This window comes from Sinocyclocheilus grahami, unplaced genomic scaffold (genome assembly GCF_001515645.1).
Source record: "Sinocyclocheilus grahami isolate Dianchi unplaced genomic scaffold, SAMN03320097.WGS_v1.1 scaffold968.1, whole genome shotgun sequence".
NCBI lineage: Eukaryota > Metazoa > Chordata > Actinopteri > Cypriniformes > Cyprinidae > Sinocyclocheilus > Sinocyclocheilus grahami.
Genome location: NW_015506147.1, coordinates 223,093 through 242,060, shown reverse-complemented (window position 1 = coordinate 242,060; position 18,968 = coordinate 223,093). Strand labels below are relative to the sequence as shown.

At 35.1% G+C, this 18,968-nt stretch overlaps 1 protein-coding gene across 1 annotated transcript in view; it reads left to right on the top strand.

Moving 5' to 3' along the window:
- LOC107564876 (serine/threonine-protein kinase ULK4-like) overlaps positions 1-18,968 on the top strand; it is a 139,421-nt gene that overhangs the window by 1,771 nt on the left and 118,682 nt on the right. The window contains exons 3-9 of the mRNA XM_016250049.1: positions 7,296-7,352; positions 8,057-8,108; positions 8,431-8,525; positions 10,944-10,995; positions 13,463-13,549; positions 14,436-14,529; positions 16,689-16,781. Coding sequence (XP_016105535.1) covers positions 7,296-7,352; positions 8,057-8,108; positions 8,431-8,525; positions 10,944-10,995; positions 13,463-13,549; positions 14,436-14,529; positions 16,689-16,781 — 530 coding nt within the window. The remainder of the gene's footprint in view (positions 1-7,295; positions 7,353-8,056; positions 8,109-8,430; positions 8,526-10,943; positions 10,996-13,462; positions 13,550-14,435; positions 14,530-16,688; positions 16,782-18,968) is intronic.

Here is an 18,968-nt window from a genome sequence, read left to right as displayed (position 1 = left end):
GCCCCTCACCTCAGCGGCATGTGCTCCGGTTGTATTTTAAACAAGGCGTCGTTAATATCGCTTATCAGTTTGAGCCCAATTGAGAAGCACAGGATTTTATTGAAGAGGATCGTGCAGAACCTGTGCAAGCACACCTTTTAATGGTAGGCCTATGTTTTTTGTTTGTTGTTGTCTCATGCTTTTAGATATGCTGTTATTTGTAAATGCTACTGCTTATGTTAGATTTTAATATAGGGTTTTATCTTGATTTAAGCTTTAATACAATACGGAAACTGCACACGTGTCCATGTTTAACGCTTCTCATAGCTATGTGAAAATAAGTGTATAATTGTAACAGTTCATTTTTGGAGCTGAGCTGAATGAGAGAGAGAGAGGAGATGCAATCCAGAGCGTGTGCAGAGCAGGGGGACACGAGGAACAGTATTAAGAACCGCTGCTTTAGAACATTGATTTTGAAACTTGTGAATCCATTAGAATCGTTAGAAGACAAAATCGCCATTCATATATGAATAGATTTTTAAGGGCACCTCTAGTTTTCTCTTCCTCTTCTCTAAAGCAGCGCAGCATGGCCTCGCCCCCTTTGCTGCCTTTTCCCAAGGGTGTGGTTTATCTTGGTTTATTACATCACGAACCCGGGAAGTAACTTGTTGTAGTCCCTACCAGCCATTTTTGTAGGCATTAAACTGCCAGAATTTTAAAAGACGATATCTCCGTTTGCATTGAACTTTCAGCTTCGTAACTTTGCAGATATTGTTTATGCTCAAACAGCAACATTACACACTAACTAACTTTAAAAAAGTGAAATCGCAATCAACCACCCCTTTAAAGAACAATTTACCATAAAAATATTTTATTTTATGTTTTTTTTCTCCCCTCTCTTTAATGTCATACTAAACCTGTATGACTGTCTGTCTTCTGTGAAACACAAAACAAGATATTCGGCTGCTAAATAATAATTTCTATGGTGTAACTGTACACATTCGTATCGAATAGTTTTGGTACGGGTCTTTCAGTTCGGTACACACATGTACTCTTTTAACCACTGCACATGAGAAACTTAATTTGAAACTCCTAGTTTTATAAATCTTCATTTTAGTAAATCAATATTGATTCTTAAATCCCAAGATTGATCTTTTAGCCTGTTGTTCATGCTTGAATAAAACTTCACAAGACATATATCACACCTCTTGTCCAATAATCGCAATAAGTTTCGTGTTTTGTTACTTTAGATAAGAAACAAAGTGTCATCTTTCAAATTCTTTTATCAGGAAATTCAAACAATAAATGTTTGAATGCAGATTCTTACATTCAAGTTCACAAATTTGTCACATTGCTTCTTGTTTTGAAAGTGGCATCTGTGTCATCAGAGCTTCATAGGTTACTGTTTTTTTGTCCCCCTCACTGAAATTGTGCTAATGTGACCTTCATGCACAATATTGCACATCTTCTCAAGCCATACAATAGCTGTGCATCAGGAACAGACCTAAACTTCTTTATTTATTCTTCTTTTTCCATATTTTCAGATTCTTTATTTGTTTGGTAGGCTACAGATAGTTATTTTATGATAATTATTTTGGTTATTTATATTTGTATTGATTTTTTTAGAAAAACTTAGGGACATGAGATGTGAATTAGCATCAGCTATTATCTCTATGTGCAGTGCATGTTTTCCCGTTTTTGACTGGAATTATGTTTATTGTATTGTCCCTATTCAAATAAACTTAAAAAAATGTAATTAAATTCTAAACAGTCTTTATTTACTGAAAATTTTGCATTAGCTCTCAAATGGCATATTCATACTTGGTGCATAAAGACATGCCTTGTTTGATGTCAGTGATGTTAATTGCAGTTGATTCTCACAATGTCTAGTAGACTTGAGTATGCTTAAGCGCAAAAAAAAAGATGTTCAGTAAATAGTGAATGTTTGATCCTTCGGCCAAAGTGTTGAAGACAATAATGAAGTAAATGATGACTCAAATTGCTTTTCTTTCTTTTATCCTTTTTTTCCCTCCCTATTCCTTTAACGTGGTGTATCAATCAGAGTTAACACTACAGTGATCCTCCCTTCTGCCCAAGCTGAACATCCACCTGGAACATCCAAATACCACTTGGTCACAGTGTTCCTTCCAGGATCCAAAAACGCCACCAAAATAAACAAAAATGGCACCAAAATGGAAAAATAAATTCAAGATAAAGGGGCAAAAATTGCTCCTGCACAATTAAATACCGCAATTAAAATTAAATATGAAAATGAATTAAACATGTTCATTCACAGAATTGCATTTAGATCTGAGCACATTGCTTTTTACATGTTTGTTTATTTATTTATTTATTTATTTTTTCAGCATTGAGCATTATTACCAAATACTTTTGAGCTTATGAATGCACTGGCCAATCAGAGTCGTTTAGATTAGTCAGCACTGAAAACGCAGGCGTTTTGGTGAGTGTGCGCTCACTGGCGTAATTATGCACGCTCGCGAATTCTCATAAACAGCGAAGTGCAGTTTATACAATTTTATTACAAAGATGTAAGTAAGAGATTCATTTTGCAGCTTCAGTGATTATAACATGAGTTTTTGCATAACCTGCGCTAGACTAGACTATTGTCATGGACCGACATGTTTGTCTGTGTAGCCAGAATATGTGATGTTTCCCCAAACACAAAAAATGTTTTTACGTATGTATTCTATTAATCGGAATTAATAATCATTATTACAGTGTCAAGAGCATTTATCAACAATACTGTTTTTTGTCATAATATTGCAGCCCTTGCCTGTAATTTGTTCCTGAGTTAAATGTTTCTGTTCCTGTGGCTCAGTGGTAGAGCATTGTGTTAGCAGTGCAAAAGGTCGTGAGTTTGATTCCCAGGGAACACACATACTGGTAAAAAAAGATATAGCCTGAATGCTATATGCTGATAAAAGCGTCTGCTAAATGCATAAATTATTATTAATTAAATGTGTAATTTATATAACATTTTAAAAAGTTATGTATTTTTTTTTTTTTTATTTGTTTCCCTGTTTTAGTGCTTAAACATTAAATGTGTGATTTCTGGGCCACTTGTGTCATAAAATGAAATTTAAAAAATAATGAAAACATGTTTCTCAAATACTCTCCATCTTCCATTGGTCAAATAAACTGGTATTCCCACACTAAACTAGTCTAAAAATACACTGTTAAAGTTACCTTCAACCAACGCTTTCTTTCTTTCTTTCTTTGAACATTAAAGGGATTGTTCACCCAAAAATGAATATTACCCCAACCTAGGTGTATATGACTTTCTTCTTTCAGACGAATACAATCTGAGTCTTATTTAAAATTGTCCTGGCTCTTCCAAGTTTTGTAATGGCAGTGAATGGGGGTTACTATTCAGTAGTCCAATAGAAGTCCAAAAAAGTGCACCACGTGGGGATTAATAAAGGCCTTCTGAAGCAAATTAATGTTTTTGTAAGAAAAATATCCATATTTAAAACTTTATAAACCGTAATCTCTAGCTTCCGCTAACTGTCGTACGCTCGTTCGCGAGAGAGTGGCATCCAGCTGGATGACATGGGGCTTATCGATTCGCTTCAGGAGGCCTTTATTAATCCCCTGGAGCCACATGGTGCACTTTTTTTTGATGGATGGATGCACTATATTGGACTATTGAATAGTAACACCCATTCACTGCCATTATAAAGCTTGGAAGAGCCAGGACATTTTTTTATATATATTTGACCCTGGACCACAAAACCAGTCATAACTAAGTCGCTTGGATATATTTTTAGCAAAACATTGTATGGATCAAAATTATCGATTTTTCTTTTATGCCAAAGGTCATTAGGATATTAAGTAAAGATCATGTTCCATGAAGATATTTTCAAAACGTAATTTTTGATTAGCAATATGCATTGCTAAGAACTTCATTTGGACAAATTCAAAGGCGATTTTCATACATCAATGGAAAGCTTATTTATTCAGCTTTCAGATGATGTATAAATCTCAATTTAAAAAAATTGACCCTTATGACTGGTTTTGTGGTCCAGGGTCACATATACTGTATATATCTGATTGGATTCATCTGAAAGAAGAAAGTCATATACACTTAGGATGGCTTGAGGGTTAGTAAATCATGGGGTAATTTTAATTTTTGGGTGAACTGTCCCTTTAAAAGCTTTGAAATACATGGGTAAAATTATATTGTACGCAGCATATATGTGCATCAATACGGATAATGAAAGAAAACAGAAAATAATTATTTTCAGTAGATGTGCAACTTAATACTGTGCATAGTAGTGTTGTACATTTACGGAGTAATTTTGAATTTAAAGTAGACATAGCGCATTTAATTCAATGTTTATGACAAATATAAAAAATGCCAGAAAGATGCCAAAAGATGTCTGTGGCTTGCTCCAAAATTGCATACTCTCTAAGTAGGCACTTCATTTGAACAAGTAATCACTTTGCAACCATTAAAAAAGTAGTAGATTATCCGTACTGCTTTTGCATGTTGTTTTATGACAAACAGTCACACATTGTTTTTCGCCTGGTATATATTAGAGAAGAATGCATATTCGGATGCAGCTTTTGTCATAAGTATAAAAATGGTCAAGAACATGAAGTTCATTTTTGAAGTATAGAGAGGTATTGTGATAGATAATGTTTGAAAAGAGTAAATGTGTAAATCATTATGCGTCATTTAAACTAACTACAAAATAAACTTTCCAGACTCTCATCCACCTCTCACTTTGTCTTCATCTGAACAGAAAATAAAGGATGTGCCGTACCTGCCTGTCACGCACTGAGTGTAATCACTGTCTGTATCAGAATGAAATGATCTATTAAAGAGCTTTCCGGTGCAGCTTCAGCGCGCTCTCTCTCTCTCACACACACACACACACAGATTATTACCAGTTGCCACACAGTGCAAAATTGGATTTACTTCTGACACACTCAGTCACACCAAAATTAATATGAAGGGATCTGGTGTTCTCAGAGAAAGATGTTTGTCAGTGTGCAGAGTTGATGAGTCTCTCTGCTGATTTAATACACTTTTACATTCGGCCAGGATTTGCCATGGAGACTCAGTAGCAGATTGAGTCGTCTCATTTGAAGGGGTCAGCGCGGATAGAGCTGTCTGTCTGATAGTTCCACTGTCATTAACTCATCTAAGGAGGATACACTGATGTCCATTAACACAAGAGCTGCAGTGGGTGACTTAAAGTGGTAATAGGCAGTTCTTTTGATTGTTTGTGTGTCTGTCTGTTTTAATGGTCCTCACAGTGAGTTGTGTTGGTGTAGTGCCAGTTCCAGACAACACATCCACATATCACCCACAGACATTCACTGGCCGCCTGATGCATATTATACCCAAATATGGCAAATATTTGTCCAAATGTCTGATCTTAATGGCTGATTAAATTTCTAGGAAACGGTGTCGCAAAATTAGTTTGATGATCTGAATCTTTTAAGTGAGACAAATATTTAAAAAACTGGAAGGGGGCCAACACTTTTTCACACCACTGTATATATATATATATTTTTTTTTTTTCTTTTCTTCAATAATTATTTAAAAATGAACTGTGGCTGGTCATTTTCTCATGATCTTAGAAAACTTTGAATTTTCCCTTAATGTTTAATATGGTTCATTTCTTTACAGATCAAAATTTTGGGCTCAGTAAGTTTTTTGAAAGCAATTATTACTTTCATTCAGCATGGACACGTTAAATTGATTTATTTATTTATTTAGATTTTATTTTATTTAAAGTATTGAGCAGCACAGCTGTTTTCAACAGATAATAAAAAGAAATGCTCTTGAGCAGTAAATCAATGTATTATAATGATTGCTGAAGGGTCGTTTGAGGGTGGCTGATTTGAAGAAGCTGAAATATGAGATGAATATAAGAAAGTTTTGATTTTATTTAACATTTTTGTCACTGAATAATGCATATACTTACATTTGTGTTATTTCACAGTCGTGATGTCTTTACTGTTATTTTGAATGTCCAAACTTTTGTCAGTCAGTCGACCCCTTCCTGCCTAAGTGGGCGGTACTTGGCTAGAATAAGCTGCAGTGTGGGCTAGACTTCATGCCTGTAGTCAAAAGTCTAGCTACACCAGTCCAGTGTGTGTGTGTGTGTGTGTGTGTGTGTGTGTGTGTGTTCTGATATTAAGAAAAATGCTGCAGGGCATAGCTGGATGTCTTCCCAGTAGCAGGTTGGTCTGCATCTTTGAGACTTCACTGGCCTCTTATGCCCTTGAGCCCCATGTGCGTGATCTCTTCAGCTGCTGTGTGGTTCTGTGAGGCGTCGTGCTCTTGTAATGTGAGAGCATGCCTCTGTGTTTGTGCATCCATACATACATTCATGTGATGAGCTTTCTCTGTTGTCTCATCTGTCTCTGTGGCTTGTTGCTTCACTGACAGCCAACACACTACGCTGACACTCACAGCACTCATCAGTCACAGGGGTCAGTGCAGAGGTCAGGTCCGGTGTGTTTCTCAGAGGCGAGAGTGGATAAGATCTCAGTACCTGTCACTGTCCACGACTATGACCTCTGTCCTCACATCATTACTGTCCTACAGCACAAACATGAACCCCCTCATTCTCACACCAGCGCTGAAGTCCTCCAGAGAGGAGGATCACATCCCAGGGTGACAATGTAAATGGAACACACTCAAATACCACCTCTTCTGTTGCTTAGTCGAAATGGTGCATGATGGTGAAAAATGTCCTCTGACAGAACAGCAGGGCTTTGTAACATTTTCTCTTAAAGCGGCTGAACATTTTGCGATTTTTGCTGTCCTCTACAATCATTGCTTGTCAGATTGTACGGTACGATGTGTCCCGGATGAGATCTTGGGTAAAGCCCATGGCAGACTTTAACGCTGACATTCCTCAGTGACATTAACGTTCTTATGTCAGACTGTACGATGCGCATCGAAGCTGGGATTTTATTCACGATTGACAGCGTTGAGCGTCTAGAGCGCAGCAATGCGGCCTAAAAATTCAGAATCTGCCAGAAGATTCATTGCAAAGGCAATTTATTGGCCGTCGGTGAGCATGATGCATTAATAGATCCAAGACTGCCAATTTTGCAGTACGATGAAAGAAATCTGCAGCGTACATCCGGCTGTGTTCAAGACAACTGTAAGACTTCATAGCCACTAAAGCTCAAGTGAAGACTGACAGTTTTTGGTGGAACTCAAACGGAATAAGACTCAAGGGTAGTGAATAGCAATGTTGTACAGTGTTGTAGGTTGGTGAAGTGTCTTTTAGACTACATTGCCTCATGACTGTGCCTATTTGCTTTGACAGATCTTCCGACCGCAGGTGGCGACTGAGGCCTTTATCATCAAATTTGGAAAACTGCTGGTGAGTCTCAGTTTAGTGATTATTGTTAAAATGCCATTTGCTATATAAGCACACAGTACTGGTCACAAGTTTGGGGTCGGTAAGATTTGTTATTCATTCATTCATTTTTTTTTAAATAAGTCTCTTATGCTCACCTAGGCTGCATGCACACAGAAAAAAATTATACAAATTTTTTTTTAAGGTAAGTGGTTGCAAACAAATTTTTTTTGCTACATTTAAATAAACAAATTTAGTTGAAAGTTAGGCTACTAAATTTGTTTATTTAATTGTAGCTAAAATAAATTGATTGCAACCACTTACCTTTAAAAATAATTAGTGAATTCAATTAATATTTTTTTTTTGCAGTGTAATTGAACAAAAAAAATAACTATATAAATATTAAATAGTATTACAATTTCAAATAACTGTTTTTATTTAAATTTATTTCAAAATGCAATTTATTATTATTGTTATTATTATAAAAAGTGTTTGTTTAAATTCAGCAATTTTGTGTACATCTTTCATTAAATTACATTAGACATATCAGTCATCCTGTCTATAAATATTAGAATCTGTATTGACATTGGCCATTTAATTATGTTGCATGTTACATGTCCAAAAAGTGGTAGTTGTTTTTGTTCATAACTCAGTGAAAATTAATGAATGAATGATCGACATTAAAATGTGTAATTTTAAATATCTCTTTTCTCTTTCATTATGGAAAGAATCACATAACCTCCATTGACTCTAATGAGACGAGTTTGGGAAGTGCTATAGGTAAGTTTTTATTTGTAGTTTTATTTATCTAAGGTTTTCACAAACTCTTCAACTTCTCTTTCTGTGCTTTTTACTTTAAACCATTCTTGCATGAACTACATTCTTTAGTGTTCAAGGCGCTTTGCTGATACATTTAAGATATACGCCTCTAATGTATTTATTTTAGTTCCAATTTTTCAGACATGTTGTTTTTCTGTTGATGTCTTCCAGTGTAATATTTGTTTTTTTCAGTCATTGGTTGAAAATCAATTGTTCAAAAGTGAGATTACTGTTGTATTCCTACATTTATGCCATATATGATCATTTTATCCACAATTAACAGGTCAAGCAGCATCTGAGGAACTGATCAGAAACACACTATCTGCAGTGGAGGCAATTTCCCAACATCCCGCTCTTCTTGGCCTCTATCACTGCACTGTGAGTATATATATATATATACCACTCTTTGATGTTCTGCTATTCATTTTGTCTCTCCCAATTATTTAAGCATCTTTTCAACAGCATGTAGCTACATTTTGTTGAAGTGTGTTATGGGACTATTGCACAAATTTCACAACTGTGTTTGTCTCCCCATGAAAGTGTAAGGCAGGGGTGCCCAACCCTGTTCCTGGAGATCTACCTTCCTGCAGAGTTCAGCTCCAACCCTGATCAAACTCAACTGAACCAACTAATTAGAATCTGAAGGAGCCATTGATAATTACAGACAGGTGTATTTGATCAGGGTTGGAACTGAACTCGGCAGGAAGGTAGATCTCCAGGAACAGGGTTGGGCACCCATGGTGTAAGGTGTCTATGAAAATGTTGTGGCAAAATTAGTCTCTAAACCCTCTATTTGGCCCCGTTCAGCCATTTAACTTGCCCTCCATAATGACAGGCTCACAAACACAATAATATCAAGCTGTGTATCAGAGCAGCAAGGGCCACATTTACGTCTAACCTGAGATCTCACGTCCTCACGCCTGACGGAGCTACAACTGAGATCACGGCTCCCCTCTGCCCAGCATTATTATTCTCACAAACCTCTCAGCAACAGCAAATCACTCAGGAGTGAAGGGAGTGTGTATGTGTGTATATCTCTCTGTGTGTAAGGCTTTTGTAATGAGTATTGATGTGCGTTCTGTAGGACTGATGCATCAGGAAGCGGTGAGAGGACACAGACTCTCTGATACTCTATAATAGGAGAAGGCACCTTAATTACAGTTCGCCAGGAGTCATTAGATCTCATTTTTTCACTCTCAAAACACACACACACACACACACACACACACACACTCTATATAGCATGTGAATGTCCGGTTTATTGAAACCAATACTAATGAGGATTATAGACACAAAGGCTCTGCATTCAAAAATGCCCTCTTGCTAAAGGTTCCAAAAGGGGGTTTTGCAGTCATGCCACAGAAGAACCATTATTGGTCCCTCAAAGAACCTTTCAGTAAGCAGTTCTTTAAAGATTTTTTTTTCTTCTCTCTTCCCTTAGTGTTAAGAACATTTTAATCAAAATAATTTAAAGAACCTTTTTCCACAATAAAGAACCTTTTGTGCAGTGGGAAGGTACCATAGATGCCAAAAAATCAGTTTTATAGTGTTGGCAGCTAAACAAGTCAATTTCCACATGATTTCCAAAAAATGCAGTAATAGTACGTGAATGAGTCATGATGTGATACATGATTTTTTTTTGTTTTCCTTTGTTTTGTTTTTGTTTTTTTTACCTGTACAAAAATGTATAATGTTACAAAAGATTTATATTTCAAATAAATGCTGTCTTAATAAAATAATCCTGAAATAAATAATACATTATATTATATTATAGAACAAAATTACTGTTTTTACTTATTAATTTTATTTATTTATTTTCTTACCATGCAATTTGTACAAACAGTAAAACATTTCAATCATAAAATAATTAACATTACAAATACTACTACTACCACTAATAATAATACCTTAAGTAGTTGTAACTTATCATTGCTTATTAACTTAATGCTTATTATTTTTAAAAACTTATTCAAAATCAAAGTTGTGGTCAAAATCATAGATTTGTTTGACATTTTCATTAGTATAAGAGTTGAATAGTATAAGAGTTTTTCAAAACCATATGAAAACAACATGAATAGAAAAAGTCATTTCTAAGAACTTGTGTGTTTAACTAGATTTTTAAAAGATTTTCCTTCCTCAAGGACACGTATTCGTCATTGACCCATATAATGGCTGTCTGGGTAACTCACTTGATTCTAACATTCAAACATACCTCAACTAAGCTACAGAGGAAGAATTACCATTATACTGACATTCACGACAAACGTCTCATAAGGAGCGGGCAAGAGATCAAAGATGTGCCGCAGGTTAATATAGCACTTGTACAATACTTGCAGCTCGCTGAAAAAAATATGTCTTTTACAACAGAGACAAGAAGAGGAAAATTCATAGATAACCTTTACAATATGTTTCTTTGGTGTTCTTTTCACTTAGAGTCAGAGAGAGTGAAGTCCTTTGTTTGGGAGATGCCCACAGCCATCCACATTAAGGCACCTGTGCACAACGTTTGCTGCCATGCGGCTGATTGTAGTTGGTAATAATCATAAAAACCTGATTCTAATTTTCAAAAGAGCTGGCGTAAGGCCTTTTGTTGGAACACACTTTCTATGATCAAAGGGCAGAGCTGACATCACATTTCCATGCAAATTGGAGCTCTTCAGAGCACTTTCTCAGTCTTCTGCTTCCAGCTGTTTCACTTTCACTCACGCCGTGTGTGTGCGCTCTGCTGAGACTAAGCACATATAGGTGAGATTTCTCACTTTTAGAATAATGCACTTCTCTCTTTGTTTCCCCAAGGTTGTGGATTTGATTGCACCACCGCTGGCGTCTCTGGCCTTCAGTAAAAATGGTGAGAACACATTTCTGCTCCAAATAAGCAGACAATTATACACTATGAATCAAGGTTTGGAACACTATTTATTCTTTATTACTATCATCTATACTTTAGAATAATAGTAAAGTCATCAAAACTATGAAATTGCACACATTGAATAAAAGAATTGGGTGTCTCTTGGGCCCTGTGGACTTAGGGTGGGTTCAGAACCCATTTTCACATTCTCCCTTTTTTTGTCAACTAACAGTGGATATACATTTATATGAAACCAAGTCTCATTGGAAATATGTCTGCCATTTAAAACGTAAACCGATACAGAAATTTCACTGCAGTTTCCAGGTGAAATAGTGGCAGTAAAACACCAACACCTTTTTGTATTTTTAATATTGTTTTTCCTTTTCACATAAATTATTACAGGGCCAGAGTCTCGATTAATTAATACTTTTTTTGTTGTGCAGTTCCTTGCACAATACTATACTATGACCTCAAAACACTTTTACCACAGAGCATGATTTATAAATGAATACATTGTAACATCACATTATATATATATATATATATATATATATATATATATATATATATATATATATATATATATATATATCAGTGGTGTGTGGTGGTGTTTTAAAATGAGGAGGCAGTTTTATATATAAATATTACATAAAAAGAGAACAAATATAATTCTATTTTGTATTTTATTAATATTATTTTTTATTTAATTTAATATTTTTAATACTAATTATACATGTCATAGTGTTTTTATGCATTGTTATACTTATTCCAAAATAATAACTAAAGGCAGTAACAATTTGAACAATATTCTGGAAACAGTTTACAATGAGATTTCATTAGTTAACTATTTTAGTTAACATGAACTAAGAATAAACAATAGCCTACTTCTGCATCATTTATTAATCTTAGTTAATATTAATTTCAACATTTACTAATGCATTATTAAAATCAAGTTATGTTTGTTAACATTAGTTTATGCACTGTGAACTAACATGAACTAACAATGAACAACTGTATTTGTATTAACTAATGTAAACAAAGATTAATAAATACTGTAATAAATGTTCATTGTTTGTTCATGTTAGTCAACTCATTAAATGACACCTTATTGTAAAATGTTACCAATATTTTTTATTTGTGAACTGATGTTCAGCTGTTTTTTTTAATAGTCAACTTATTTCGGGTCATCATCATAAAAGCTCTGTAAACACTTTACTTTATAATTAGTCAATAACGCCATCATTTTCTTCATTCAGACCGAGAGCTCGCACGAAAACAAGAGGCAGGATTTATCACACAAACCAATCACATCCAATCATAACCGATCATATCCAATTATAGCACGATGGAGGCATTGCCTCCTCTCACGTGGCTTTCCCCCTTTCATCTCAGTGAGCCTCCAGAAAAGTCACGGCACGCTTTGGGGTCTCTGCAGAAAGTCAATGGGCCGAAGGGAGGCAAGCCTCCGCTGTAACTTTACCTGCGGGTGTCGCTGTTGGACAGTGTTACTTTATAAAAACGAGTGACTTTTAGACTTTTTATATAATATTTAGTCATATTTGCGCTGTTTTATTTTTGTAATATCGATTATTTTCTCATCCAACTTTGCCTCCCTTGACACTGCCTCCCTTGCCTCCTCGGAGGAAACGCCCCTGGTGGTATGTTAATTTCAAATGTGAGCATTAACCTTTTAGCGCCACTCACCAGATATTTAATTTCCAAACTACTGTAATACTTAGAAAAATCAACATAAAAAAACATTGCCACAGACATGTTTAATATTTCACTGTGAATCTTCAGTGAGACCTGCTACAGGTAACTCAGTATCTTTTTGCAACCATTTTGTACTCACAAGCAAGTAATTTTTTTATTTTTTGTGTGACTATGTTTAATAACATCTGTAATGGAGAAAAATGATATCGCTTATAGCGAGCGGTACCCGGAGCAAAGCATTTCAGATTTAGCAGAACTGTAGCCACGGTAGCATAATTCCAATGAGCCTGGGTTGTTTATATTAGAATTGAAAGATTTAAATAATTTTTTGCACACAGTAATTATTTATATGAAAGCTGGTTTATGATTGCATGATTACACAAAGCTGAAAAAAAAAATCAATTATGGATCAAAAATTGGTGTTTTTTTTCTTTTCTTTTTCTTTTCTTTGAATGTTTTTCCAAAGTTATTAAATAATAATATAATTATTAATATTTATTTATTTATGTAACGAAATGTATTGATCGGCACATTTTGCATTTGCCTACACGTTTCAAGCATTTTAAGCATAAACCTTTAGAACAAAACGTTTTTAAGATCATGAGAAACAAACATCTCTCTTTTCTTTGAATACAAGCTATGGATATGTTGATTGTATTATGTTATATTTATATTTGTGCATATATTAGCTTTTTGCGTGCATGTGAGAGAGTATATATCTAACCCTTCTGCTGTGTGTGTGTGTGTGTCCCAGTGGAATGGCGTATTGTGAGTTTGCGTGTGCTGTCAGAGATCACGCTGCTGCTGCTGAGCCAAGACGAGGTGGAGGAGAGAGAGAGAGATGGAGGGAGTGAACGAGAGGGAGAGTGGGAAGGTGAAGACATCTCCTCCAACACTCGCTTGCTAACGCTCATCTCTGAGGCCCTGCTGCCACAGTAAGACTCACCACTCACTTACCTATATTCTGCTCTCTCAGTTTACTCCTCCATCCTCTCTATTTATTGAAACTAAGACTGTGTCCTAACCAGGCATGAAGCATTTTGTCTGTGCACACAATAGCTGTCAATAAGAAGATATTTCATGCTTGATGTACAGTGTGTAGAGCAATTTTGGACCAGTGATATTTATTGAGTTTGGCACAAATAGAAACATTGACAAAATGTATTGTCGCTCATTGCGTATCACGGTTGCGACTGTTTAGGATAAAAACTCGGATGAACTAGAAAGAGAAGGATTGTATAGCTTGCAGATACATGTTCCTGGAAAACCATGGTATATCTGGGAATTGTAAAATTGTGATGTACCAGGAAAAGTGAAATTACTAAAGTTTTATGAAGTCAAGGAAAAGTCATTGAAATGTCTAGAGTGAATTATTTTTATCCAGTTTGCATATATATATGCAATAATAATAATAATAATAATAACAATACTATGCAGGCCATTTTCAAATTTTCACTGAATATATAAAATTGCACGAAAGAGATAAACACACGGGCAGAAGCAACAGTCAAAGTCTTTTAATTAACTATCCTTAATTCAGATGGCACAGTCATCTGTTAAAATATCATTTTGGGGGAAAACAATTCTCGATTCTGAATAGTGATAATAATAATTTGGTTCAAATGAAATGCGATTATGAGATGTAATATTTTCAAGAGATTTTTCCAAATCCTTCTTTTTCAGTACCGACAAATATCTCCTGTCTTTTCAACCTGTTTGCCTGAGAGATGGAGGGAGTGAACGAGAGGGAGAGTGGGAAGGTGAAGACATCTCCTCCAACACTCGCTTGCTAACGCTCATCTCTGAGGCCCTGCTGCCACAGTAAGACTCACCACTCACTTACCTATATTCTGCTCTCTCAGTTTACTCCTCCATCCTCTCTATTTATTGAAACTAAGATTGTGTCCTAACCAGGCATGAAGCATTTTGTCTGTGCACACAATAGCTGTCAATAAGAAGATATGTCATGCTTGATGTACAATGTGTAGAGCAATTTTGGACCAGTGATATTCATTGAGTTTGACACAAATAGAAACATTGACAAAATGTATTGTCGCTCATTGCGTATCACGGTTGTGACTGTTTAGGATAAAAACTCGGATGAACTAGAAAGAGAAGGATTGTATAGCTTGCAGATACATGTTCCTGGAAAACCATGGTATATCTGGGAATTGTAAAATTGTGATGTACCAGGAAAATTGAAATTACTAAAGTTTTATGAAGTCAAGGAAAAGTCATTGAAATGTCTAGAGTGAATTATTTTTATCCAGTTTGCATATATATATGCAATAATAACAATACTATGCAGACCATTTTCAAATTTTCACTGAATATATAAAATTGCACGAAAGAGATAAACACATGGGCAGAAGCAACAGTCAAAGTCTTTTAATTAACTATTCTTAATTCAGATGGCACAGTCATCTGTTAAAATATCATTTTGGGGGAAAACAATTCTCGATTCTGAATAGTGATAATAATAATTTGGTTCAAATGAAATGCGATTATGAGATGTAATATTTTCAAGAGATTTTTCCAAATCCTTCTTTTTCAGTACCGACAAATATCTCCTGTCTTTTCAACCTGTTTGCCTCTAATCCACACAAGACAGATGCGGTTATGTGAGCAATCCTTTCATGTTTGATGAAATGAAAGTTTATAGGCTAAAGGTTTAATGATATGTTAAACTACACTATGTAATACTTAATATAATATATTATGGGGTGAATGTTTACTAGTCTTCATAATGTCTGATTTCACCAGTACTTAATTATATAGTTATTTTACTGGACATGCACTTTTTAAATATTTTGACTGAATGCAACATTGACAATATTCTCTTAAACTGTACAAAAATTCAAAAGCAATATTAAAGTAATAGACAATAATATCATAGTTGAATTGTCAAAACATGAAATAGTAATGAAAAAAATACACGTACAGTATCTAGAGTGAATTATTTTTATCCAGTTTGCATATATATATGCAATAATAACAATACTATGCAGACCATTTTCAAATTTTCACTGAATATATAAAATTGCACGAAAGAGATAAACACACGGGCAGAAGCAACAGTCAAAGTCTTTTAAGTAACTATTCTTAATTCAGATGGCACAGTCATCTGTTAAAATATCATTTTGGGGGAAAACAATTCTCGATTCTGAATAGTGATAATAATAATTTGGTTCAAATGAAATGCGATTATGAGATGTAATATTTTCAAGAGATTTTTCCAAATCCTTCTTTTTCAGTACCGACAAATATCTCCTGTCTTTTCAACCTGTTTGCCTCTAATCCACACAAGACAGATGCGGTTAAGTGAGCAATCCTTTCATGTTTGATGAAATGAAAGTTTATAGGCTAAAGGTTTAATGATATGTTAAACTACACTATGTAATACTTAATATAATATATAATTGGGTGAATGTTTACTAGTCTTCATAATGTCTGATTTCACCAGTACTTAATTATATAGTTATTTTACTGGACATGCACTTTTTAAATATTTTGACTGAATGCAACATTTACAATATTCTCTTAAACTGTACAAAAATTCAAAAGCAATATTAAAGTAATAGACAATAATATCATAGTTGAATTGTCAAAACATGAAATAGTAATGAAAAAAATACATGTACAGTGTGTAATCAGTGACACTGTACTAATTGCATACATAATGACTATTAGTGAGTTTTCATAAGTATTTAAATAATTGTATTACTGTTTTTTATTGGCTATACAATTTTTAATATTTGAATAACAATATACTGTAATTGTTAAATTATCAAAACATTAATTAATTAAAAATATAATTATATAATATACAATCCCCCACCTACAATCCCTGCCGGTACGAGACTCGAACCCGCAACCTTTGGGTTACGAGTCCGACTCTCTAACCATTAGGCCACGACTTCCCCAGCATATCCCATTGCATACATATTGCGTAGCTTTTTTAATGCAGATCTTCTCTGCAGGTATGAGACTCTGCTCCTGGAGCCAGATCCTGTACCGGTATATGCTCTCAAACTGCTGGTGTCCCTCACGGAGCACACCTCACCCATCAGCAGGTAACCAACTACACTCTCCACACACTCAGCTTTTTTTGCCATTTTATTGTAGAAACCATTTTGTTTTGTTTTTTTAGTGAAACACACTTCCTTAATTTGACGGGTTGCACAGGTACACCAAATACCCTTCCTTTTCGTATAACCCTCAAGATGAGCCCCACATCTCATTCTGTGAACGGGTGGTGCGATACAGAATGATAGCCATATAGTACACTGGGAAGTGATTCTCTCTCTCTCTCTCTCTCTCTCTCTCTTTCTCTCTCTCTTCAGTGGGCAGTGGTACAATCTGGTTTACTTTGAATCCAGTTCTCTAGCCACAAGACAACAGCTTGTCCTTTAATTAATAATACTAACTAATAATGTATTCTTACAGAACAGTATACTAAGAATTTTTACAGCAGACGTTTTGGACAAATACACTCTTAAATAATATCAGTGAAACCAGGCAGAAGATTGTCTTGAGGCATTTCTTTCTTATGTGTTTCTGGACACAACCTTATTAGATTATTGATCCTGAAATTTTAAAAGTAGGTCATGCTGAGGAGTAATGAACTTCAGAGATGACGCACATAGTTTCTCACTGCATCCACAGAATCAGCTTTATGCTACAATACTATAAATATAATAATCCTTGACTATTTATATTTATAAAGTATATAAATCTATAATAAGATCATTTGTTAATACGATTTGAAAGCTCTCAACCCTCTACGGACACCTTGGCAATTGAATCGCCATTGGCTAGTACATTTTTTTGTTTACTCGCCAGATTGAAATACTATACTATACTACATATATATATATATATATATAATATATATATATATATATATATATATATATAAACTGTGCCATTTTACAAACATATATATGTAAAATGGCACAGCTTTTTAAATATCTGAAAGTACACTCTTAACATCAGTCAGTCAAGCAGTCAAGCATTATAATATGAAAATCAAGTATTGTTTAATAATAGAAGTTTAGTAATTAGAATTAAAACTTGGTAACTATGTATGAATGCAAATTAGTAATTTTAACTGAACTTAGGACTGGTGGTGGTGCTCTTTTTTGAGAAAAAATGGGGAAAAACGAGCAATAATACTGATAAGATAATAATAATAATATACAAATTCTACTAATAAGAACAATATAAAACGCACCAAGGATTAACAAGCTGCTGGATTCATGAATGTTTATCAGGTTGTGTGCGTTCACTGGAACTGATTTGCTGAAATCAAAACCGGGACGATAATAAGTGAGCGCCAGCCAATGAGATTTCATTGCGCATTAGTTCCACCCACTACCGGAGAAACCGGCAGTTCTTAAAAGCTAAAGAATTCCAATGGAACTCTGTTATTTTGACAGGAAAATGCAACAAAGAATATCGTTTACATGTAGCGCATCAATTCTGCATGTTATGTAAGACTCTCTCTCTCTCTCTCTCTCTCACTTTGTGCGTGTGAGAGAAAGCGACGGCGAGTCGTGCGCCTTAACACTACAGTTTGCGTTACGCCAAATACACAAACACAGGTGCGCTGCACATCCATTGAGATGAAATGAAAAATATCACAGATCGCTTGACAGAATACGAAACTCTGAAGTGCTCCGAGTGTTTGGCGAGTGAAAATATATCTGTTCTAAACTTATACTTAGCCTCCAACTCACACGCTGGTGAGTAAAATTTGATAATTTATTAGCCATTGGCTGATATTAGACATTTAGTCGCCCAGAGTAAGATTTAGTCGCATATGCGAGTGATTTACTCGCAATGTAGAGGGTTGGCTCTAAATCTGTCTCCCTTGTGGATCTTAGCTTTCTTGGAACAGTAGACGTATATAATGGATGATGCCCACACATATACATACACAATCCTCCTCTAATTTTCTCAAAATTTTCACCTCTTTTGTCTTTCATTTCCTGTCCTGTACTAACCACTTCTCTCTGTGGGCTGTAACGAGTGTCTGGGTGCACAGGTGAAGGGAATGTGTGTATATGTGTGTGTGTGTGTGTGTGTGTGTGTGTGCGTGCATTTCTTATCTCATCCTCATCCCCCCGCTGTTTCTCTAATGGCTCCTGCTGGCCTCCTGCACATTGTCTTTCTTGGTACTGATAGAGCTGCAGCCACATGATTGAACTATTCAAATTGATGTCACCAATCAGAAAATGTTCGTCAGACGCCGTGCCAAC